This window comes from Lagopus muta, chromosome 23 (genome assembly GCF_023343835.1).
Source record: "Lagopus muta isolate bLagMut1 chromosome 23, bLagMut1 primary, whole genome shotgun sequence".
Lineage (NCBI taxonomy): Eukaryota > Metazoa > Chordata > Aves > Galliformes > Phasianidae > Lagopus > Lagopus muta.
In genome coordinates, this window is record NC_064455.1 from 2,475,148 (window position 1) to 2,499,814 (window position 24,667).

A 24,667-nucleotide genomic window follows, 5' to 3' on the forward strand; every position below is an offset into this window, starting at 1 on the left:
TGCAGAGATAAATAGGGGGATGGATGGATGGATGGATGGATGGATGGATGGATGGATGGATGGATGGATGGATGGATGGATGGAGGGATGGATGGATGGAGGGATGGATGGATGGAGGGATGGAGGGATGGATGGATGGATGGATGGATGGATGGAGGATGGATGGATGGATGGATGGATGGATGGATGGATGGATGGATGGATGGATGGAGGATGGATGGAGGGATGGATGGAGGGATGGATGGAGGGATGGAGGGAGGGAGGGAGGGAGGGAGGGATGGAGGGAGGGAGGAGAGAGAGATGCTGTAGAAGTGCTTTTTGGGAGGCACAGGGCCTCGATGTACATAGCAGTGAGATGTTGCAGGTGCAGCCCTGAGGGGGAATTCAACACATTTTAGTCACCTCCTGAGCAGGAGGGGGACGCTGAGCAGGTGAGGGGGCTGCCAGCTGTGTGGGCACAGCCCTGGAAATGTCACCTGCACGGCCTCAGGGGGTGACACAGACCCCGAACATCAGATCCCAAATGCCATTGCTTTGGAAACCCACAGTTGGGCACTGGGTTTTCCAGCACACGCAGGTGTGCACAGCCTCCCCATGGGATGGGTTGGAGGCTCAACCCCTAGAGCTGCCCAGAGCCCACGTCAACCCCTGCACGTGGCCAGAGGGATTCTCACTGCCCCCTGCCCAATGACACCCCTGCACCCTTCAGCTCCCACAGCAGCTGCCCGTGGCTATTTACAGCCCTGCACAGGAATTCTGAGCAGAGCAATAAATCCATCACCTGTTCCCAACCTCCTGGTGCTGGCAGGACATACGCTCACGTTGCTTTGGGACAGACAGACACAGGTGGGTGCTGGGGCTTTGCTTTCCCTGCTATGGATTGGACCTTTCTTAGGTTGCACCGATATTTTATTCATCCGCCGTATTCCTTAATTGCAGCCACATTTCACAAGTGGAACTAATTGCCTTCTGGGCTCGCTAATGACCTCGGTATGCTAACAAGTACCAATGCCCAAGGTGTTTTCCCAGGGCTGTGAAGGTTCATGGCTCCTCTCAGAACCACCAAGGTGCAGGAGAACAGAGTAATAGCATCCAAATCTGGCAATAAATATCCTTGAGCCTTTGGGGATGTGCTTCCCCTCCCCCAAACACTCTGCCCATGGAGACCCCCCACCCCTGGCCATGCAAACCCAATGCAGAGCTAAATCCCACGTCACCTCCTCCCCATGGCAGAGGAGCAACTGGAGGAAACTGAGGCACGGGCACTGATTTTCCCTTCAGAAAGCACTCGGTGCTAGAGACAGCTCATGCTTTTATTGCCATAGCTGGAGTCTTTCTTTCCGCTCTTCTCCTCCCATCCTTTCTTCTTTCCCAAGGTGCAGGCTGGACAGTCCATGTGGCACGGAGCAGAGGGATGCAGCAACCTCCATGTCCTCCCATTGCACTCCATAGGACAAGGGGAAGGAAGGGCTTGGGGCCCTTTCCCAGCCCTACATCCATGGGGCAGCATCCCTTCTGCCCCCAAACCAAACCACACCAATCCAGGTTCCCAGTACAAAAGGCTCAAACTCATTGGGTTCTTCCCGAGCAAACCAGTGGGAGGCTCTAGGGAACGCAGTGCAATGGGATGGGGAGTGGGGGGGGGGGGGGGGGGGAGGGGCTGGGGCCACCCCATTGCTTCTCATTTCCACCCCAATGTTCTGTCACCACGTCCCATCCAGGTCGCGTCCCCTCCAGCCCCACTGGGCGTCATCAGCAGAACTGCAAAGGAAGCAGAGCCCAGGGTTGGGGGCAGCCGGTCCCATTGCTGGGAGGTGCTGGGGGGGCCCTGCCACCCCCACTTTGGGGTCCTGTGAGCACACAGTGGCCGCACCACATCACTGCCCACAATGGGGTTTGGGGGCAACGAGGGGGACCAGCATCCTAAAATGAGACAGGGGAGGTTTTGGGGGGATGCTGAGCCCCCCTTCCAGCCCATTACGCACCTTCCAGCGGTTCCCACATTCATTGCACAGCACGAACGTCGTCATGGGCTCATCAGCACTGCGTGTCTGCACCTGGAGAGGGAGCAGGCAGCCGTGTCAGCAGACGTTGATGATTCCCCTAAATCTCTGGGTTTCCCTGGGTGTGAGGAGCCTCAGGGCTCACCTGGTTGTAGGTGCAGTTCTTCTTCTTGCACTTGCCGCACTGGAAGAGGTCGGTGACGGTGCCGCCCGTTTTGGCCATCTGGTGCTCACGGATGGCCTCCTGGGTCATGGCATTGCGCAGCTCCTTCAGCTCATCGCTGGCCATCTCCTGACATAAGGGGACCAGGTCAGCACCTTTTGGGCACCACCCATGGGTGCCAACCCCCGTAGGCCTTCATCCTCCTCTGAGGGCCATCAGAGAAGACCTCTAAGGTCATAAAGTCCAACCGTCAGTCCGTCCCCACTGTGGCCACTCGTAGAAGCATTCGGGTTGGAAAAGACCTCCAAGATGACCAAGTCCAACCCAACCAACCCAACCAAGGGGGGTTGGACTCGATGATCTCTGGAGGTCCCTTCCAACCCCTACAATTCTGTGATTCTGTGAACCCATGCCCCCAACTGCCACGTCTCCACAGCTCTTGAACACCTCCAGAGTGACCCCACCACCTCCCTGAGCATCCTATTCCAGTGCACCGCCGTTGGGTTTTTCCTAATATCCAACCCGATCCCAGGCTCTGCGCTTGCTAAAGGACTCAAACCCACCCAGGGGATCGAGCACCCCATCCTCAACCCTACAGCTCTGTGCACCTCGGCGGTCATACGGGCAATGAGGGCGGGCGCGATGGCCCCGCACAGCACGTTCCTCCGCAGGTTGGGGTTCTTGGGGTCCTTCAGGTTGCTGATCCTGCTCCGCACCCGGTTGCGATACTTCATGTCCGTGCTCTTCAACTCCTGGAAGATATGTGGGGCCAGTCAAGGGAAGCGAATTTCTGAAGGAGGAATGGCCTCTGGGGTTGATTGTGGCCGAGGGGGAGACCCCAAAGCATGAGGTTGGGGGTGATCAGTAGGTGGCCCTGTCCCAGTAGAATGGAACAGCCCAGTGCTGCACTGGACCAGAACCCGGCACCCAACAGCAGTAAGGATGCCTTGGGCTTGGGAAGGGGCGCTTATTTCATTCCCTAAGGAGAAAGACAGGTCCCCAAGCAGAGGGATTTGGGACGTGCAGCACCAGGGTGGGATCATATGGGATGGAGCAGGCTGGGGATGCTCAGCATCAGCCTTTAGTACGGGCTCCGGGCTCCCTCTGCAGGCAGCGGGGCCAGGCAGGCCTTGGCAGCGCTCCTCACACCATGTCCTCGTCCCTGTCTCCATTCCTGTCCCTGTTTCCACCACATTGTCCGTCCCCCACCCCAGGACCCCGCAGCAGCAGCAGCAGCCCGGGGACCACAAAGGATATGGTCTTCTATCTCGGATGCCATCTTCTCACAGTTGACACCGAACTCCTTGTAGTCATCTGCAGGAAGAGGAGAGGGGTGACGATGGGGTTGGAAGCAGAAGGGCCTCATCCTGCACCCACAGAGCTCCAACAAAGCAGCCAATGGGGAACCTCCAGTGGAAACTCAATGGGAAACTCAATGGGGCACCCAATGGGGCACCCAACGGGGCACCCAGGGAGGCACCCAATGGGACACAAAATGGGACACACAATAGGGCACCCAGCAGGTACCCAATGGGACACACAGTGGGAAAGTCAATGGAAACTCAATGGAAACTTATCGGGGGCTCTGCCCAAGACTTTGTCCTTCCAAAAACTTAACCCCTTCCAATGACCACATCCAGATCCCTCACCAAGACCCCCCGCATTTCCTTTTCCTCCCCTGTGGGGCCAAACACCCCTCACCCCCCATCCCACTCACCATCCATGCGCAGCGCGGCCGTCAGCATCTCAATGCATTTGTCCCTCACAGAGTCCCCAGTCAGGTAACAGGGGGGCAGGAGGCAGATGCTGGGTGAGAAGGAGGGGCTGCTGGGGGTCCGTGGTGTCTCCGCTTTGCCCTTGCTGCTGTTGGCTCTGTGGAGGCATGGGGAGGTTTTGGGATCCCGCACAGCTTGGGGGGCACAGCAGCCTCTGGATGGGGGGACAGATGGGTCCTACCTGTCTCCATTGCTGTCACTGGAGCTGCGCCGGGAGCTGTTGGAAGCTGGCGAGGGGTTGGCACCCACTGAGGGTCTCCTGGGGGTGACATGGGGGGGACGGCAGCGGTAACACCAGCAACGGGGCGTGCAAACCTGTCCCATGGTCAGAGCACCCCCAGCAGTGCCAGGCGTGGGGAGGTTGGCACCGGCAGCCACCACCACCACAGCGCCCATCCCTGAGCCCATCTCTGGGAGATGCAGAGCTGGGGGTGCCCCCTCTGTACCTCTCTCCTGAGGGTCTCTTCTGCGGGGAGGAAGAGGAGGATGCGGCTGAGGACCGCGAGTCGGCAGAGTCCCTCCTGGCAGGAGCAGCCCAGTGTCAGTGCACAGCAATAGGGACCGAGTGGTGGGTCTGGAGTCCCCCCCAGCCCAACCCAGGGCCCCCACCTCTCCTTCTTGCCATCCAGAGGTGATTTCTTCGAGGGTGCAGTGGGGCTCCGCCCGGCGCTGGGCTCCCTTCAAGGCAAAGCACAAAAGGAAATTGGGAGATGCTCTCAGCTCCCGGCACCCCGTGTCACCAGGTCCTGCCCAGCCCCATCAGCAAAGTGCTCCACAGCCCCCCCAGAGTGCCCAGCAATCAGGGGGAGGTTGGTAGGTACCTCTCTGGGTTGGGGTCAGAGGGGTGGCCCTTTGTGGGGGCTGCGTGGGAGCTGGACTTGCTGGGCTTCCTGCAGACAGAGAGAGTGGGGTGGCTCAGCAAACAGCCCCAGAACAGCCCCCACTTTGGCACAAGGAAAGGGAAATCCTGGTTCTGTGGCACTGCACCATGCACTGAACCCCACACCTCTCCTTGTGCTTCTCTCTGTGCTTCTCGGTCGGGTTCTTGGGGTGCTTTGCTGGCTGGGAGTTCACCCCTTCACTGGGACTGGGGACATCCAACCTCTTCTCTTTCTCCTTCTTCTCCTTCTCCCCATCTGCGTCCTTCTCCTTCTTTGGGGGGGCAGAGGACTCTGGGGATGGAGTGGGGGTCACAGGCACAGCACACACCAAACCTCACCCCAGTGTGGGATGTGGGGCTGGGGGCACCAAGATCCCACTACGGGCATTTTGGGGGGGCTTTCTGCCCCTCTCACCCAGCAGTCTCTTCCAGTTCTTGATGAGAATCTTGGCAGAGGCCACCACCTCTTCATCCGAGCAGTGCTTCCGCACCGAGTTGACGGCCACCCCGATGCGCGTGGTCTGGGGATGGACATTCTAGGGTCACCTTCCCCAGGTGGCAGTGCTGGGATGAGCGCCACCATCCCTCCAGGATCCCCCGGCCCCTCTCACCTGCAGCAGCTGGATGGTCATGGTGTAACCGGTGAGAGACTTGAGCAGGTCCAGAGCCCCTTCCTACGGCAGGGGAAGGAACACAAGACCCATAGAGGACCTACCATCAAAGTGGAGACACCGAAGGGGTGCCTGGAGTGACTGGGACTGCATGTCCACCACCAGCAACGCTCCCATCAAACCCAAACCTGCACCCATGGGAAAGGCTGGGGATAGCAGTGCATCCCCAAGGGCCACATGGCAGCAGGTTCCCAGCCTGGCCCTCGGGCACACGGTGCCTGTGGGGTTATATATATCCCAGCATGGCTCTGCTTGGAGTCATCTTCCTCCCTGCTATTTTTAGAGCTGCAGGAACAGATGGAGGGTGCAGGTAGCATGGCAGAGTTGTACTGCTCAGAGCTCCCGGCTCAGGGGACATCCTCATGCTGTCCTCCAGCTCCGTCCTGTCCCCAAAGTGGGCTAAAGCAGGAAGGCTGGGGGGCTGAAACCACAGCGTGAGGCTGGGCAGGGTCACCTGTGAGCACTGGGGTCATTTCCAGCAAGGAAAACTGCAGAGAAGGGTAATTGCAAAAGGAAGAGCAAACTGCCCACGTGGCTGCCAAGGAGTCTGAGTTGTTGCATTTTTAGCATCCCCAAAAGCACAGGGTTTGTGGGGATGGCACTGCCATGAGCCTCACAGGGCAGCCTGTGCCTTGCCAGGGCAAAGTCCGGTTGGAACAGTCAAATATTAACCTTGAGGGCTAGGCTCTCCTCCATTCCTCCCCCCCCATGGAACCGGATCACCGCTGGGTCCTCACCTGGTGCACAGGGAGCACGGCTGGGTCATGGCACCAAACCCCAGGGCTGCAGGGGAGCCTCCTCCCTTTGCATGGTTACAAAAGGCACAGCTGCACTTGGGGTGCTGCTCCCACCCCCTGTTCAGTTCTTTGCACACTGCTGAGCTCGCGGTGCCAGCCCTAACCCACTCTGGGTGCTGGTGGCTGGGCTCCAAGCACCTGTCACCCACACTGCTCCCACACCAAGGGGTGCTCAGAGCCACCAGTCCTCACCCAGGACCCCCACCCCCCCAACACCCCATCCCCATGACCTCAAGCAATGGGGTGCACCCATGGATGCCTGCTCCAGGTCCACAGGCTTGTGCTGGGCCAGCGCCCTGGGGTGCTCAGCACTCCCTGTGCTGTGAGCAACAGCAGCAGAGGCAGAGCAAAGCTCCCTCCTCCTCCTCCTCCCACCCCGCCTTGGGGAAACCTGTGCTTTTCCTCCCTTCCTCATCCCAAGCTTTGCTGCACCCTCCAAACACGCTCGCACAAGCCTGCAGAGATTGCACACGTGTCCCAATAGGCAAGACAAGCAAATCTTGCACCCACGTGCAAACAGGCACAAAGGTGCAAATATTGCACACCTGCGCAAACACCGTTGCAATACGCACAAGGGCTGCACGCTTGTGCAAACCTTGCACTCCCCTGCCTTACCGTGCTCTTCCTGGCCACCATCTTATCCAATTTCTTGGCAATCCGGACCAGCTCTTCAGCAGGCCCCATGCTGGGAGCTCACAACGTTCCAGGCTTTGGTGGTTGCAGGAGCAAATTGCAGCTGGTGGCCGCGGTGCGGGTGCGAGGTGGGCGCAGCGGGCATGGGGCAGCGGCACGGAGCGGAGCAAGGAGAGGAAAAGGGGAAAAGAGAAGGAAGGAAAGCAAGGGAGGAAAGCAGAAAGGAGGTGTGGCTGCCCCGACCAGTTACAAACTCCTGCCAGGCAAGCGAAATAGCACGGGGCAGGGCTAAATATAGCCCAGAGCAAAGCGGGACAAAGATTGCCGTGCTGGGGGAGGCGATGCGATGGGGACGCTGCGCCCTTTGGGGCCGGGAGGTTCAGGGGGCTCCAGGAGGTGCTGGAGCACAGGGTTGGCGTTGGGAGGGTGCTGGGACGTGGCCTCTGTGCCGCCCGGAGCCACGCAGGCTTGATGCAACTTGCTGCAAACATTGCGCGGTGCAGAGCGCCTGGACTTCAGCCCGTGGCAGCGCTGCCCTGAGGCACCGACGGCCCCAAGGAAGCACGGCTGGGGCTGAGCTGCAGGGGTGGCGCAGCACCGCGCTGAGGTGCTGTTGGTGTTTCCGCAGCCCGGAGTCCATCCACCGAGCAAAGGCAGAGCAGGGAGCTGGGAGGGAAGGATGCTGCTGCAATGGAGACACACGGCCAGCCATTGGTGCTGCTTGCGCGCCCCGGCTCCCTGCTGCCACCCCTGCTGTCCCAATAGGGACCCCAGCATCAGGATGGAAGGACATCACCAATGGGGGGGGGGGGGGGGGGGGAGGAAGGGCAGGGGGCTGCACACAGGGCACTTATTAAAAAATGATGGTTTTATTAGAAATGAGAGAGAGCAAACATGAAAAACAAACAAACAAACACAGGAAGTTTTCTTTCTTTGAGATGAAACGTCCGGGGGATGAGGATAAATCACAGGGATGGGGGAATGTTGGTCCCAGAAAGCAGCTGCAGCAGGGCCCCCATGGAGAACCCCTCATTTCCCCCCAACCTTGACATCCCCACAGCCAGGCGGTGACCAGCACCCACCTAAAGGACGGTTGGTGGGGGTTTTGGAGAGGTGTTAAGGCACTTCCAGCCCTGCTGCCCTGGAGGGCTCTCAGAGACAGGGGGTGGGGGCAGGCTGTAGCTGCAACCCCCCCCAAATCCCTAAAATGATGGAGAAAAGCCTTATCTTGTTTCCTACCAATTGCAACCACTTCACAGCTATGGTAGAGGTGGCACAGGGCAGCTGCCCCCTGTAGGATGGGGAGTGGGGGCCGCATTCCATCTCCCCCCTCAGGGAAAGGAGGGTGAAGGGCAGCCCCCAGCCCCAAATCCCTGCAGCCCTGGGATGGGCCAAGCCCACAAACCACCAGTGCAGCAAGCCTCTCCATTCTCTGCCTGACAGCCACAGGGGGGGTGGCAGCCCTCGGGCTCTCCAAAACCACCATCCAGAGGGGTCTTCCCAACACAGGGGTCCCCAAGTCCCCCTGGAGGGCAGCATCCAGCACGGTGCCATGTCATGGACCTGATGCCAGGAGGAGAGGATGGCAGCAGAGAGGGGACTGAGGATGGCCACAGCCCACCCCGTGTGCCACCAACCCTGTGGGGATGGAGAAGGCGATGGGGATGCAGTCAGTCCTGCAGGAGGTGCACGAAGCTGGCGGGGAAGACACCGGTGCGGGAGCCGTCACCTTCAATGAAGCCAACCTGGGGGTGCAGAGAGGGGGGGACGGGGGGTGGGGGTCACATTGTGCATCACAGGGAGAGAGCCATCATCCAGGTGACCCCCTAGATGGGGCATCACCCAGCAGCATGCTCCAGAAGGAAGGGAATGCAAGGACAGCGGGGTGGGAGGGCCGTGGCACACAGTGCTCACCCAGCTCTGCTCATCCTCCTCCCGTGTCACCACGATCACCTCCCCTTTGGAGAAGGTCAGCTCCCGTGCCTTGTCCCCCTTGCAGTCCACCACCGCCTTCACCCTCTTCTGCCTCCCCTTGGCCTGCACCAGGAACGGGGTCAGTGAGGGGGAGGGAGCAGCAGCACCCCCACCCTACATCCACATTAGATGAGAACCCCCCCAATCCCTCCATCCACGAAAGAGAGCAGCAAGGATGCTCCCCTCCCTATTGTACCCCCTGTGATCCCCTTCCCTCCCCCACAAGTTGTGACACCTACCGGAGCGAAGCGTCGAGGCATGGGCACGGGGGGCACCTTGCTGGGTGTGGGGTCCTCGGGGCTCTGGGGGGGGGTGGCTTTGCCCACCACACCGCTGATGCGCCGGTACGAACGGGTGCTCTCAGAGCTGAGGGGACATTGGGGGCCGCCTCAGTCCCTGCCCCATCCCCTGTCTGCCCCCCACCATGATGGGACCCAAGGGAGTAGGGTGTCACTAAAGGTGGTGATGGAGGAGTTTTATTATAAGGGGGGAACGCTGACAGCCACCAGCAGCCCCCACCCTCCCTCAAACCATTCCCAAAAAGGAATAGAACAAAATGTGGTGACTTCCCATCTGGCCCTATTGGTGTCCCCCTCTTAAGGACCTGTGTCACCTCTAGGGACACCCCCCCCCCCCCTCCATCCCCCACGCTGCCCCTGTCCCCTCCCATGTCCTCAACCCCCTGGCAGTGGAATGGTGCCCTCTTTTTTCCAGCCCCCCCCTCCTTTCCTCCCATGCACAATTTGGGGTTCCACACCACAATGTGGGACCCTGAACCCCATGCAACGACTGGACCCCCACCCACCATCCCCCATAAATGCACCCCTACCCAAACTTGACGGGAGTGACATCGGGGGTCACAGCACCCGGCGGGGGCTGCCCGGGGGAGGGGCCGCTCAGCTCCGTCCCCCTCCGTGTTCCTCCACTCTCCGTCTCGGAGCGCGTCTCCCAATACGCCGCCCGTCGCGCTTCGGGGGGGCTGCGGGTGCTGGCAGCCGGGGGGGGCAGAGCTGTGCCCTCCAGAGCCCCCGCGCTGCAGGAGGATGAGGACGAGGAAGAGGAGAGGCTGCGCGGCGCGGGGGTCTCCGTCAAACCAGCAAAGTGCGGCTCTGACGTCTGCCGGGGGAGCTCGGGGCGCTCTGGGGTGGGGGGACACAACGGGGACATGATGGGGACATGATGGGGACAGCGAGGCTGGCGGCACGGCACCTACGGGTTCCCCCCCCCGGTTCAGACTCACCCGTGGGGCTGTGCTTAGAGCGGGGGCCGCCCCGGGTGGGGTTTTTAAGGGGCAGGGGAGGGGGCAGCTCCTCGCTGTGCGCCCGGCGCGGTGCGGGACGCGAAGCCACCAGGATGCTCTCGTAGGTCTGGTTGGTGATGTCCATCCCTGCGCAGCTCCAGCGTGGTGGGGGGGGGCAGGCGGGCGGGGGGCTGGCAGCCAGTGGTGAGGGGCCCTTGAATGAACGCTGCAGGGGGCTCACCTATGGCCAGACCCAGAGATGCTGGTGTGCTTCTTGCATCACTACACCCCAATTCTGCGCCTCTATAGCCCCCCCAAATCCACCTGCACCACTGCACCCCAATTCTGCACTCCTACAGCCCCAAAAATCCACCTGCACCACTGCACCCCAATAGCCCCCTCAACCCACCTGCACCACTGCACCCCAATTCTTCCCCCATACAGCCCCCAGCCAACCCACCTGCCCTATTTCACCCCCATTCCATACCCCTACACCCTCCTGCTCCATCTGTACCATTGCACCCCTACAGCCTCCCCCATCCTACCTGTACTGTTCCATCCCAATTCTCTACCCCCACGCCCTCCTGCTCCTCCCTACCCCACCCACACTCCTTCCTGCCCCCCATTCCATCCCACTGCTGTGCCCACAGGTTCTCCCCTCCCTGCCCCCCATCACTGCCACCTTCTCCTCCAGCTCATCCTCGCTGTCATAGGTGTATTCCTGGGGTGGTTCCCAGTCGTAATCCACGTGGACCTGCAGGGAGAGCTTCCCCGCCTGCGCCTGCTCCAGCTGCACCACAGCAGGGTCTCAGCACAGGGTGGGAGGTGTGTGGGGGGGTCCAGGGTGCCCCCTCCCCATGCACCAGCCCATCCCCGTGCCCCCCCTACCAGCTCCTCGCACTCGCTGTGCTTCAGCCTCCGTGCCACATCCAGCGCCGTCTCACCCGCTGCGTTCACTGCAGAAAGGGGATGGGAGCTGCAGCCTGGAGAGCACCCTGCTGCCCCCGACCCCTCAACCCCACACACAGCCCCATACCCATCCCAAAGGCGGCTTTGCCCTTCAGCAGCAGCTTGATGCAGTTGGGTTGGTTGTAGAGCGCTCCGTAATGCAGCGCCGTGTTCCCATCCTGCGTCACCTGGTCCAGCATCCCCCTGCACAGAGCCAGGAGCAGCTCAGCACCTCGTGGGGATGCTCCAGTGCCATCCAGGGTGGCAGTGGGACACGATGGGACGCACCCGTTCTGGATGATGAAATCCACCAGCGGGAGGGACGATCGGTCCGCGCAGCGCACGGCCATGTGCAGCGCCAGCTCACCTGCGTCCTGCTGCGAGGAGGGAGGGGATGGCTGACCCCAAGGATGCTCACAGCCCGCAGGTTGGGCAGAACCCCAAACCCAAGGATGCTTGCAGCCCGCAGAACCCTCAGAGATGGGGTTTGGGGGACCGTTTGGGATGCACACAGCTCACCTGGCCCTCAGGGCTGGCCAAGGGCTTGGCCAGGTCGTGTCCTTCAGCAAAGGCCTGCAGCAGGGCCAGGAGGTCACGGTTGTGGATGGCATCCCGGAGGCGGTGGGGCTCGCTGGCGCCCCCCCGCTGCACGAAGCGCCTCTCCATGTATTTGGCCACAATGAACTCCTTGCGTGCGCTCCTGCAGGGAGGTCAGCATCAGTGTGGGAACCCCACACCTTCCTGCCTCCTCCCATGGTGTCACAGCAGGGAGAGACCTCTGCAAAAGGTGCAGGATCCAAAGAGCAGTGGGGACAGCGGGGTGACCCATCTTGTGAGCTTTCTCATAGGGATTGGGGGGGAGGAAGGGGGTAAGGCAGGAAGCTTCCCATCCACCCACCCTGCGCTCCCCCAGACTCACATATCGCTGCCAGCTGAGGGCTTGGGGCAGTCCTGTGTGGGCAGCGTGGCCTCCATGATTTCATTAAAGCGTGTGTTCCCAACGCTGACAGCCAGCTGGGGTGATAGGGCAGAGGGAGTGAGCACAAAGCATGGAGGGACCTCCCCACAGCCCCACATCCTGCCCCCCTGCCATGCCCCTTCCTCATCCCAGAGAGTGGAGTTCACCAGATCCACGTAGGATCTTCCCATCCGCCACCCCCAGGGATGAGCCTCTCTCATAGGAGAGGTCTGTTAGAGGAGGGAGGGGGTGCTGGGGGGGCTGCCAACATCCCCTCATCACTTCCCAGGGCTCCTGCATCCCTGCGGCACCACATGGGGGACTGCAAGTCACAGCTGGGCAAAATGAGGGCAGCTGCGAGCAGCAGGCGCAGAGCAGAGGGAGGGGGAAGGTCGAAATCTGCACCCAGACCCCAAGCAGAGGATGATACCCAGCGGATGCAAGGCCCCCCCAGGTGCAGGGAGCCCCTTACCAGCAGCTCAGAGGTGCTGAGGACGTCCAGGGTGAGGGACTGGATACGGGAGTAGTGCACACCCAGCTCCCGGTGGATGCCGGAGCACTCAATGCACGTCAGGATGCCCAGGTTGGTGGAGAGCCACGTGGGGTCTGTGGGGTGGGGGGGGGGGGTCAGCATCACCTCCCGACCCCCCACCTCTCCCTGCATCCTAAAACCCCAACCTACCCGGCGCCCCGCAGTCACAGCACTGCTTGTTGCCTGGCATGTTCTTCACCTCGCTGATGACCAGCTTGGTCAGCTCCTGCACGCTGCCATCTGCCCCACTGCCTGCTGAGGCCGCCCCGCCGTTCGGTTCACCCTTGAAAGCATTGCTCAGGGCTTCATCTTTGCTGTTCTGCAGCACCGAGACCCACCTGAGCAGGGGGAGCAGAGCAGGGATGCAGGAGGGCTCTGCTCGGAGCAAAGGCTGCAGCCCTGCAATGCTTCTGCATGCTCGCAGTACTTACACCACGCACTCCTGCTCATCCTCTGCTTGGAAGTGATACGTCCTGTTGTCTGTAGGGGCAGGGAAAGAGGGGAGCGAGGCATTTAGGAAAGGACAAAATCACAAGAAGGGACTGCAGAGGGCTGCTTTAGAAAAACCACAGCATGTCCCTCTCCCATCACCGCCACCCAACCTCACTTTGTCTCCAGTTCACAACCGTTCACGTGCCCTTGTGTCCCAGGACAGCCTGGCCCGGGTCTGCTGCAGGGACCCACAAGTGGACACACACACAGGGATGGAGTGGTGGCACTCACGTGTCACCAGGTCGAAGCACTTCTTCTCCTCGGCGTGGGGCCGCACCTGGCAGGTGAGCAGGTTCAGCTTTACAGGGGGACGGTTTATCTGCCAGGCACCAGGACAGAAGCGGGTTAAAGGATGAGGGACGCGATGTGTGTCACCACACAACCATCCCCATCTCTTGGGACAAGCAGAGGCTCGGTCCCTCTCCCTTTGTAGGACGGGCGATGGGAACGCGGCGATGGATGGGGCACGGAATCCACTGTCCCTGCTGCAGTTCGCAGCCTCCACCGCCAGAGGGCAGCACGCTCCCAAAATCATCCCAGATCCTTTGGGCCCCTCTGGACCCTCAACGCCCCCCTCGCTGCCCCCATGGAGAAAACCATTCCCTCCCTTCAACCTGCACCGATGCGCAGCACAGGCTGGTGGCTCGAATGGCTGCTGGGACACACGGGGTGCAAACGGGACACTTGGACTGAATGGAGAAAAGCCTCCATGTGATGTGGAGCCACGTTCCCAAAGGGCAGCGAGTGCTGCGTGGCTTTTGGCATCCTCCAGCTCCACGCTGCCCCTGTCCCCTCCCATGTCCTCAACCCCCTGGCAGTGGAATGGTGACCTCTTTCTTCCAGCCCCCTCCCCTTTCCCCCCATGCACAATTTGGGGTTCCACACCACAATGTGGGATCCTGAACCCCATGCAAACGACTGGACCCCCACCCAACATCCTCCAGCCCCACGCTGCACAACTCCCACCAGTGCTCAGCAGGAGATGGTGCAAACCGGGCTCTCTTGGGATGCACAGCGTACCACCACGCACCAGATTTCCCCCTATGGTTTACATGGGGTTGGATGCTCACTGTGCTGTGGGAGATGGTCAGACAGCCGTACTTCACACCGCATTTCCTCTTCTGCCACACTTTGCGGATCCTGAGGCAGAGGAGGAGGAGTGAGGACCCATCACGCAACCCCAACCACATCCACCTGCCCCCACACCACCTGCAGCAGCGCCCAGTAGAGGTTTGATGGCTTTCTGGACCTGGGGTTGCACCTTTTGTACCTTACAAAGCACACAGCTTCAGACCAGACAGGACCAACCGCTCCTGAGGGTCTGGTAACACTGAAACCCTCATCCAAATGAGTCCACTTTGGGGTCTCCCAGCACTGGGGCCTCTCATGAGAGCAGCCAGGGTAAATAACAACTCATCCTCACCCATCACTCTTCTTGTACAGGAATCCTGACTTCTCTGTCCCGTACTGCTTGTTCCCTTGGTGCTGGTGGATGCTGTAGCCACTGCCAGAGTTCTTCCTGCTCAGGTTTTCCTGAGCTCATCAGGAAAAAAAAAAAAAAAGAAAAAAAAGTAAAAAGACTCATTTAAAAAGCACTGTGAGAGAGGTAGAGGTGGCCAAGTCCTGGGGGATCTCATTCTGGAGGGCAAAGCTCCCCATCCCTCCTGCACTGCTCCCATAAACAGCCTCCTCCCCTCCTCTAGATGTCTTCCTCCCCATGCTCTCCACACATACTTCCTGATACTCAGGAGGACCATGGATGTCCTCCTCCAAGCATCCCTTCTGCTCTGTTCCCATGGCCATCCTCCTCCCTAATGACATTCTCCTATGGATATCCTCCTCCCACTGACGTCTCCCTCCTGCTCTGCTCCTCCAAGGATGCCCCCCAGCTCTCATTTCCCTGTCCCCAAGATAAGGGCACTCACTGAGCACCCAGCCCCCCATGGCCCCACCAGCTGGCTCTCACCTCCTTGCTGTCCAGCTGCAGGATGCTGCGCAGTGCATCGCGGGTCTGCGTCAGCTGCTTCACCTCCTCCTCTTGTGCTTGGTGGAGCTGGAACGGGAGGTGGCTGCTGTCACTGGGGGGGTGGTGGCAGCTGAGGGACACATCCCCTATGGATGGGAGGTGGGGGGGACTCACCGAGTGGAGGGACACAGCCAGCTTCTCGATGAAGGGGTAGAGGTTCTGGGCAGCCTTCCAGCCGTCTTGGAAGAAACTGGGCATTTATTTCAATGCAATTAAGATGCAAATGGGGAGAACGGAGAAAAAGAGGTTATTTAGTGAGGACGCGGCAGGGATGGCTGCAGCCTCCTGGGGAAGCTGCTCTTGTTTGCTGCTCCTCTACAAATGGGAGATGGAGAGATGCTGCTGAAGCCCAAATCCAGTCCGTGGAGGTGAGGTACCCCAAATGGCTGTGGTGTTTGGGACAGCATCGGCCTCAATCTGATCTCTCTCTGCTACAGTTCAGATCCTGGGCCTGGCAGCCCAGCTGAGGGCACTGCCACTGCTCCTTTCTGCCTCGGTTTCCCCACTGGAGAAGTCGACATGGCCCCAACACCCCCAGGGTACAGCAGGAAGAAAAAAAAAAGGGGACATTCCTGTGCCCCAAATGCTGCGAGCTCTGAGCTAACAGCGGAGCTGAACTCATCCCTGGAAACCCATCCAAAAACCAAATCATCGCATACATCCCCAGCCAAGCCCCTTCCCCCAGCCCTCACAGGCACATCTGCAGCTCCCCGAGCCAACAATCCCAACCAGACAGCAACGAACCCTGCCCAGAATCCTCCCCACAGCTCGGTGGGGTGGCTCGGTCCCCACAGTGGGGACAGGACCGTCCCCAGAGCCCCACAAACGCTCCCAGGGATGAGCACCTACTTGTGCTGAGCATGGAAAAACTTGATGAGGCTCTGCAGGAAATCCGGCCCTTGCTTCATCTGGCTCTCGCTGGCTTTCAGCAGGTACTGGGGGGGCAGAAAGCAGCGGGTTGTAGGCAATGGGATGAGGACCAGCCCTCACCCTGCGGGCAGGAGGGTTAGATTGCTGGCTGGGCTTCAAGGAGCGGAGCTACGAGGTGGGTTTGCAGGCAGGGACCACCCCCAAAAAGCTGGCTTTGGAAAGCCTCCAAGCCCTGGGAAGTTGAAGGAGCGAGGTGGGCCCCAATGCTTGCAGCTGAGCACGCTGCTCTCACTGCTGATTGCTTCTGGAGTTAATAAATAACCCAAACACAACTTGGTTTGAGGAGGAAAAAAAGGAAAAAGAAAGAAAGAAAAAAAAAAGTGATGTTTTGTGCATCAAACCCTGCCATCACCTGCAGGCAGAAAGAGCCTGAGTCCATGGGGCACACGAGCCCCAGAAGCAGAGCTTTCCTGCTGTGAGCTGGGCTGCAGCCCCACACAGCTGTGGGCTGGGCTCCCCCCGCTCCCTGTGCTGTGATTTCAGAGGTGAGCGGAGGAGAAGGCAGCCAGCATCAGCTGTGGGGGTTTCCATGGGGGAACAGCAGTGGGACGGAGCCCATGGGTCACCCCATGTCCCACCTGCAGGGAGCAGGAGGGATGGTGACAATTCCCTATAGCTGGAGAAGCACATGGGTGACAGTGACCTCGTGGGGACCTCCCCATGTCCCAGGTTGATGGGGACAGCAGGCTGAGACCCACACGAGGATGCTCCCAACTGCAGTGTGGGCAGATGCACCCCACCCCCAGCAAAACCCACATATAAGCACAGCAGCCACACGCCAGCCCCCAACAGAGCTGCACCCCACTTCCAGGCGACCAATGCAAGCAGCCCCTCCCCAGCCAGGCCACGTTTCCATGTGCTGTTATTTATTTCACAGTGGTGCTATTCAAAGCAGTGACTCATCAGGCCCAGCCCCAGCAGCAGCCCCGACCCTGGAGCGGGTGCAGCCTCCTCCCCTGCACCCTGCACTGTGCTCCCCGACGGGAGGGGACAGTGCTGGGGAGGGTGGCACTGGGTCTCTGTGCTCCATCGCTGCCATCGGTACCTGGGGACACTCGTGAGCCTCCCTGCTTGGGCAAACAGTGCAAATAGCAAAGTTAAAGTGCTTCTTTTGGGGGGGTTTAACAGTAAGGATCGCTTTTTGCCCCAGACGCCAGGCTGTGGCTTTGCATGGGAGCAGGACCCAGGGGAGGTGGGGGCAGTCACCAGGAGTCTGTGACTGGGTGACTCGATGGTGACATTTGGACCCACATCCCCAAGGAAGGGACAGCAGGGTCCCCGAGCCAGGACCCTGTAAGGAAACATTATGGATGGGGACAGATGAGCATCCTGCACCGTGTCTACATGGGACTGCTTCCATGGTGGGGATGGGAAACGACTCCAGCTTCCCTTCACCACTCTGAGCACAGCGCTCCACGACCCCCCCGGCGCAGCCCCCACCTCACACATGTGGAGCTGGAAGAGCCTCCGCTCCTTCTGTGTGTCCTCTGCCACCTCTGCTGCCGACGGTTCAGCCTGGATGACCCCTGCCAAGCGGGCACGTTCCTTCTCCTTCTCCATCTTCCCCCTGCAGGGTGACACGAAGCTGGGCTGGGGGCAGACCTGCACCAGAGGGGACCTTGGGGACGGCCCTGCACCAGGGGGATCCCTCTGGAGCTGCAGAAGAGTTGGGATGGGGCAGGGATGGACCAAAAGCATCCCCAGCCTCTCCAGCTGGGCAAGGCTGGAGCAGAACCCGTAAGGGACAAAACGCCTTTGTGCAGAGGGGGATTAGGTGGATTTTGCTGGAGGAAGTGGGTCGCTTACACTTTGGTCTCATAATCCTTCCAGGCCTTTTCAATCTGCTTCTTGGAGTCCTGTGGCAAAAGGAGAGAGGGGATGGCAGCCCTTAGAGGTGACGAAGGGACAGGCAGTGCCCAGGTGTGGACACTTTGCTTTGCATCACTGTGTCTCCCAAAAGATCCTCAAAGGCTGTGCCTCCCCACACCAAGGAGCATGCAATGGGGACCCACCATGCGGCTGTCCTTCAGCTGCCCCTTCAGCAAGCTGTCCAGGGGGAAGGAGACGATGTTGTTCAGGTTCTGCACCTGGAAAGAGGAGAGATGGGCACAGGGTTACCCCAAAGTGTCCCCACACCAGAGCGCAGGGTCCTTTCTAGCTGGGACCCTCCCAGCTCAGCGGCTGCCCCAGGAAGGGTTAAGCAGGCTGGGAGCTGCTGGCGGAGCAGGCTGGGGCTTGCTGGAGCTGGCTGCAAGATGTCTGACGTGCAGCCCTTCCCACAAACCACATCAGCGCTGCGGCTGCCAGAACCAGAGCTGCTCCCCCCCCATCACCGCCCCGTCCCCCCGCATCCCGCAGTGCCACCGGTCCCAGAGCCCTCCTGACGTCACATGGCTTCCCAAGGTGTCCCCTCCTTGGGCAGGGGGGCAGGGCTGTCTCAGTGCCCACCTCTGACTTCGAGCCCATGGGGCTGCATCAATCTGGGGGGGCTGTTAGAGCAGCTCGGGATGACCCAGCAGGGCCCAGCGCAATGCTGACGGCCTTTTGCACAGCGGTGGCATCAGATAGGAAGCTCCAACGCCACAAAACAGTCCTGCTCGCCCTTATAAAAGGTTCCCAGTGGGGTTTTGCTCGCAAGAGAAGCCCAGCTCTGGGGGCAGGATCTGTCCCTGAAGGATGGGAAACGGGGTGCATCCTTCCAGGTGTGCAGGGATAGGGACCCCCGCAGCCCCAGGAGGGGTTGGGGTTGTGGGCAGCTGTTCCCACGGCTGCAGCACGTGGGGTGTGATGCTGCACTGCCCTCAGCCAGGGAACCGGTTCAGCTCCTTCCCTGAATAGGGTTCCCCATGGAGCCCATGGATTGCGGGGCTCCGGCTGGGATGGATGAGATGGGATGGAGAAGGAGAGGAGCAGAGAGGCCCATGCTGGGGTAACTGGGAGAGGAGGATGCCGAAATCTGAAATTCCTGCTGGGGGAAGGGCAGCAACAACAAGTCTGTTCCTAAAGCACAGCCAAAGGCTACAGACCCCATTTTAGGAGGGGGGGGGGGGTTCAGAGAAGGGGTTGGAGAGGAGAGCGGCAGGAATGCAGCACAGGGTGCCCCACGCGTGCTGGGTACACACACAGCCAGCTGCCTCCAATCCCACCCAGCACAAAAACAGGATCCCAGATCTTGAGCTCAGAGTGCTGGGGAAAAGTGAAATAAGAAGTTGGTTTGGAGCAAAGAGACGCCAGGCAGAGCACAGCCCCCTCCAGCTGCCTCTGCTGCTCCCCACGGCCCCACTGCGCGGCTCGGCGTGGCTTTGATTTATTTCTTGGCAAGCGAGATCAGAGATGTGAAAAAAATAAAAACAGAAAGAAAAGGGGGGAAAAAAAAAACACCAAAAAAAAAAAACACCCCAGTTCCAACCGCATGGCGAAGCACAGCGTTGGTGCCTTGAGACAGAGAGGGAAAATGCAGCAAAGGGGGAATGGGGTGTCCTGTAAGTGCGACCCTGAGTGCAGGATGGGATGGGGAGGGCCGGGGTGGGAGGCATGGGGTCACCTCAGCACGGTGGGATGGGGGGGGCCAGGCAGGGCTGCACGGCTCCCCTCCTGTGCTCACCAGGTTCTTGAAGAGCGCTGTGACCTCACGGGTGAAGACGGCCAGGTTGAGGAAGCCAGTGGAGAGCTCGTGGTTGTTCTGCGAGAGGTGATTGTTGCCAAAGTTCTCCAGGGCTTCGCTGTACTGCTCCTCGTTCTCCACGTGGGCTGGGGGTAGGGGACACAGTGAGACCACGCTGCCAAGTGCCACCAGCACCAGCACCGCATCCCCATCCATCCCAGCAGAGCTGTGATTCGGAGCAGAGGATGGCAGCGATGCTCCCTTGAACCACTGTCCCAAGATTTCCTTTGCTAAAACCCTTTTCTCAGCCAAACAGGGCACCCCAGCCCAAGGCCAGGCTGCATGGGACAAGTCCCCACGTTCCCAGGGCCACCACCGGAGGATGGCATTGTCCCACTGCAGGGATGCCCAACATCCCTCAAAGCACCACTTACTGAGCCCGGAGACGTGGATGGCTTTCACGTATTTCCTGATCCTCTGCAGTATGGCTTGGTCCCCATCCAGGCTCTGAGGAAGCAAAGTACCAAACCCCGTCAGTCTGGGGGTGCTGCCAAGCGGGGTGGGCGCAACACAGGGACAGGAGGCACCCAGCAGGGCAGGATTGGTGCTAAGGATGCTGAAACCCCAATTTATTTGGATCCAAGCTCCCAGCAGCTGTGAAAATGCCTCCAGAGCTCCCACAGGGGCTCGCTCCAACCAAGGGGAAAATGAAGGTATCCCACCACGGAGCAGGGCTGCCTCAGGCTGCCCCTGCCACGCCAGCACACGTACCCATAGCATACGGCACAGCATAAGGAGCACATCAAGGCCCCCGGCTCCGTGCAGGGACCCAGGGCAGTGCCAAACCCCAGCCCCACATCCTGCTGATGGGACAGAAGCAACGCAGATCCCACAGCCAGGGATGCAGCTTTCTGCCATCCCCTCGTGCAAGGCTTCAGATGCATCCCCCCCTCGCCTCCCCATACCTTGCTGCAAACAAAACCCAACACCAACCCTGGCCCCATAGCGCTGCTCAGAGGCGGGCAGAGCCCTGCAAGCAGCTCCAGCCAGCAGGAAAGGGTTAAGGGTGGCTTGGCTGCAGGTAGCAGAGGCATGATAACAGGCTGGAAATATTTGGAGGGCGTGAACAGCGCGAAGGGCGAGGGATGAAACCGCGGAGGAATTGCAATAAAGAGCTCTCTCTCCCTTTCTTGCTCTCTGTGAAGGTTTTGGGGCTGATGTCAAGGCCCGTTTCCTGACAGCGGGGTCAGCCTGGCTCCACTCCTGGGAGGTGCAGAGGTCCCTCCTCAAGGGGAAAGCTGCCAGGATGGGGAGGGGGTTGCAGGGAGAGGCAGAAGCCCCCCCAGAGCTCTCATTGGGACGCCATGGGGGGCATGCTGGCATGCTGCCTCTGTGCTCCTCATTATTGTACCATGGAGCAGTGCAGAGCAGCCCCTGGTTTGGGGGGGGGGTGACACCATCAGTGATGCCTGTGAGTCCCCAGGCACAGCTCTGTCCTCAACCACACAGCATCCCAGCACGGCCTCAGGGAGGAGAAACTGAGGCAGCACCGGAGGCTGGGGGTGCACACAGGCACTGCGTATCTGGGGGATGCAACCTCTCCAGTGCTTTGGGATGGGGGCAACCCCCCTCCATGGGGCACATAGGGCGGCACAGAGCAAGAACCAGGGACAGTGTGGGGAAGGGAACGGAGCCACATTGGTGACAAGGGATTCCCTATGGGGATGGAGGGAGGGACGGACCCGCACCTGCAGCACAGCCACCCTCACCCAGCACACACAGCTCAATAGGGTCATTCTTTGGTCCCCCCCCCTCCGTGCCGCCCGGAGAAGGAGCAGTGCTGGGGGCTGGGTGCATCCCCCCAAAGCTGTGAGGGGCAGAGTGGGGCAGGATGCAGCCCTGACAGTGTGATGGGCACCGCAGGATGCAGCCACCAGCTCTATGGTCACAGCCACCCTACAGAGACCCGGCCTCCAGATCCCCATGCCTTGCATCCACTCTTCCCTCTAAGTCCAAGCCCCCATGGGATGCAGCTTCTGCCCCCATTACCCCAAAACCACACATGAGACCCTCAGGAGGGGACTGGACAGCCCACTGTAAGCCCATGAGGGAAACTGAGGCACAGCACAGCACTGCTCCAGACAACCAAGCAGAAGGGGGGGGACCTCAGCAGCCCCACAGACCTCTTGCTCTCAGCTCATTGGGGTGCTGGTGGAACACCCTGGGCTCAGGCCTGGCAGCACCATAGTGGGCATCCTCACTCCCTCCTGCATCCCAAAGCACCAGCAATAATATGGGGTGCTGATGAGGTGGATCAGAGTTCAGCTGGATGCATCCTTCCCTGCAGCCTCTCTCCCCAAAGACTCCAGAACCACTGTCACCAGTGCCAGCACTCAGTTCCCCAACAAACCCCCATCTCCCTTCCCCCAAATCACAGCCTCCCCGGGGAAGCTGAGCAGCCAAGTGAAATTCCTGCTGCTTCCTCCTGCCCGAAGCTGCCTCCCACTTGCCAGCCAAGAGCAGAATTTGGGATGCCCCACACCATCCCACCATCCAGCCCTGGGTTCCCAGCCTGGGGGCTGCAAGGGGAGGAGGGGGCTGTAAGCCCTGGCTGCCCTTCAAAGCCATTCCTTTGCTAAGAGAAGTTGGCAGCGAATGTGGGACCAGCTGGGAACAGCCTCTGCTGGAGGCAGGAGCGAGGAGAGGGGGATGAATGCACCCCGCCTGAGCTCCACCAATACTGATGGGGCTTTTGGGGGGGGGGAGAGAAAAAATCCTCCCCTGGCTTTGAGAGCAGTGAGGCCCTGCAACCCATCGGGGTATAGAAGCTCTCAGCCCTGAGCCACGATGCTGGGGGCAGAGCCAACCCCCGGGCAGCGCCCAGAGCTGGAGGACCAGTCGGGCTGTAAAACGGGGAGGTTTGGCCCCAAACCGCAGCCCTCAAGATATCACCCAGTGGGCTGGAGGATGCCAACAGCTCAGGGTCCCAAAGCAGCTCTGCGGGGGGATGGGGGTCCCCGAGCGCTCAGAGCAATGCAAACAGAAGCCCCCCATCCCCAAAACCCTTCAGCTCTGCTTTCCCACAGCTGCATCCAGCAGCGCTCGGGATAAAGAATCAAGGAGTGCGGCCCAAACTCCCCCCGCCCCCCCCAACCCAACCCAACCCAACCCCACTCACCTCCTCCAGAGCCCCCACGGCACCCCGGCATTTCTGCAGCTTGGATGCGAAGGCGGCGGCTGCGGGGGAGCTCAGATCCTCGCCGGTCACGGCCAAAAACTCGGCCACGCTGAGCTGCTCGGGCATGGTGCGATGATGGGGGGGGGGGGGGGGGGGGTGTTGGCTGCGGGGCTGAGACCGGAGCGCACCGGGGAGAGCAGCCGGGGCTGAGCCGGGAAAGCGCCCGGAGCCTACGGAGCGCCCCGGTGCCGGTGGGGACGGGTGGGGACCGGGGGGTCCCGGACCCCCGGCTCAGCACCCCACGCCCCGCACACCGGTCGCGTTACACCGGGGAGCTTCTCCCTCTGCCCGCCCGCTCGCTCGTTCCTTCCCTGCCGCCATCGTGGGGGCGGTGCCGCCCGTCCCGTCCCCCCCCTCCCCGCATCGGTTAAAGGCGAAGCGCTCCGCTGTTCGCCCCCCTCCCCACCCCGTTCCCTTTCCCCTCCGTCCCGGCTCCGATGTAATTCAGAGTATCGGGGGTTCCACGCGATGCACCGCACACGGCGGGGGTCCGAAGTGTGGAAACTTCATCCTGGAAGCGAAAGGGGGAAGATGGAGGGGGGGGGGGGGGAAGGTACGGCACCCTCTCCACTCGTGGACAGCGTGGGTTCGGGACGGTGGGGGCTGCAGCGGTCACTGCCCACCTGGAGGGCAAAATTTCCCCTGTAGATCAGCCTCAGCGCATGAAGGTTTGGGGTTAAACCCATGTTAAATCGCAGCCCCGCTGCCCAAGCACAGCGCTGTCCCCATCTTGCCGTCCCCTGCTCGGACCTGGAGCAGGGGGCACGTTGTGCAACCACCCCCCCCCCCCCCCCCCCTTCTCCCCCCGAGGGCTGAACCCTGCCCCGTGTTTACAGTGCTGCCCCTGTGGCTTCGCTCCAAAAAAAAATCCCCGCAGGGAAGCGAGAGCTGAGGAAGAGTGGGAATTACTACTGGGGGGGGAAGAGAAAGGAGAATCTGCTGGGAAATAAGGTGAAGGAGAGAGAAGGCACGGGGGGACACCCTAGGGGACATTCCCCAAGTCCTCCACTGCTCTGTTTCTGGGTTTCACTTCTCCAGGCAAGACGGCAAAAGCCCCCAATCTCTTTGGTTTTCCAGGAACGGGGGGGGGGGGCTCACAAGCACGAGGCTGCTCTATAGAAGCCCCTTTCCCTTAGGGCAGGTTGAGGGGGGGGGTCAAACCTCCGTCTGCTTCTTTCCCATCTCTCCAAGTTACCCTGGGCCCTATTCAGCGCCCCAAACCCATGCAGCTCCTAAACCCGCCTACAACCCCCCCCACCACCCCTTCACCCCCCCCGCTCCTTTTATTTCTTGCACCTGCAGCGTCCTGCAAACATCCGGTCCTGCAAACAAACATTCAGACCGGTTCTGCTGCAGATTTTGACGCTGGCAAAATCCCAGCAGCCCACACTGCTCACTGGGTAACGTTTCCCTCGGTAGGGTCTGGCAGGCACAGGGTGAAGAGATTTTGTGTCCTGCCGCTTTGGAAGAAATGTAGGGGCTGCTGGTTGGGTCCTGGCTGGGGATCCCCCACCAAACTTTGGGCATCTTCAGGGCTTGGAGGGAGGCTGGACCCCGAGCACAGCATCCCTATCCTGGGGTGGCCCCGCCACCTCCCGGCCGCTACGGGGACTTGCCCAGCATCGGCAGCTACGGGGATACGGGGACGGGGCTGTGGGCACAGCGCTCGGTGCCGCTCACCCAGCTCACCTCCTCTTCTTCCTCTTCGTCCTCTGGATGAGCAATGCAATCCCAGTGCGGCTCCAGATACCAGCAGGCATCACTGGGTGCCACTGGATATCAACCACTGGACATCACTGCATG

At 60.6% G+C, this 24,667-nt stretch overlaps 2 protein-coding genes across 4 annotated transcripts; both read right to left on the reverse strand.

The window, feature by feature from the left end:
• Positions 1–1,273: 1,273 nt before the first annotated feature.
• Positions 1,274–7,359, reverse strand: TCEA3 (transcription elongation factor A3). The gene is made up of 14 exons (XM_048969147.1): positions 6,905–7,359; positions 5,433–5,495; positions 5,237–5,342; positions 4,948–5,113; positions 4,763–4,831; positions 4,551–4,619; positions 4,388–4,462; positions 4,123–4,200; positions 3,884–4,038; positions 3,419–3,480; positions 2,775–2,924; positions 2,149–2,295; positions 1,986–2,057; positions 1,274–1,761 (listed from the first exon to the last, which is right to left on the reverse strand). The coding sequence occupies exons 1-14, from the start codon at positions 6,971–6,973 to the stop codon at positions 1,753–1,755; spliced, it is 1,290 nt and encodes a 429-aa protein (XP_048825104.1). The 5' UTR covers positions 6,974–7,359; the 3' UTR covers positions 1,274–1,752.
• A 413-nt stretch (positions 7,360–7,772) lies between these two features.
• ASAP3 (ArfGAP with SH3 domain, ankyrin repeat and PH domain 3) lies at positions 7,773–23,085 on the reverse strand. 3 transcript variants are annotated; one of them, XM_048969010.1, is made up of 27 exons: positions 22,805–22,952; positions 20,061–20,133; positions 19,627–19,772; positions 18,035–18,109; positions 17,829–17,878; positions 17,463–17,589; positions 15,942–16,027; positions 15,207–15,282; positions 15,033–15,119; positions 14,490–14,599; positions 14,137–14,206; positions 13,298–13,385; positions 13,006–13,054; positions 12,725–12,912; positions 12,515–12,648; positions 12,004–12,098; positions 11,604–11,784; positions 11,373–11,461; positions 11,173–11,288; positions 11,025–11,092; positions 10,819–10,926; positions 10,137–10,377; positions 9,726–10,035; positions 9,136–9,262; positions 8,837–8,959; positions 8,560–8,667; positions 7,773–8,485 (listed from the first exon to the last, which is right to left on the reverse strand). In XM_048969010.1, the coding sequence occupies exons 1-26, from the start codon at positions 22,928–22,930 to the stop codon at positions 8,593–8,595; spliced, it is 3,018 nt and encodes a 1,005-aa protein (XP_048824967.1). In that variant the 5' UTR covers positions 22,931–22,952; the 3' UTR covers positions 7,773–8,485; positions 8,560–8,592. The 3 variants fall into 3 exon arrangements, with proteins under 3 accessions (XP_048824967.1, XP_048824969.1, XP_048824968.1); XM_048969012.1 differs by having other exon boundaries at positions 7,773–8,667; positions 22,805–23,085; XM_048969011.1 differs by having other exon boundaries at positions 7,773–8,667; positions 11,373–11,458.
• Between the last annotated feature and the right edge of the window lie 1,582 nt (positions 23,086–24,667).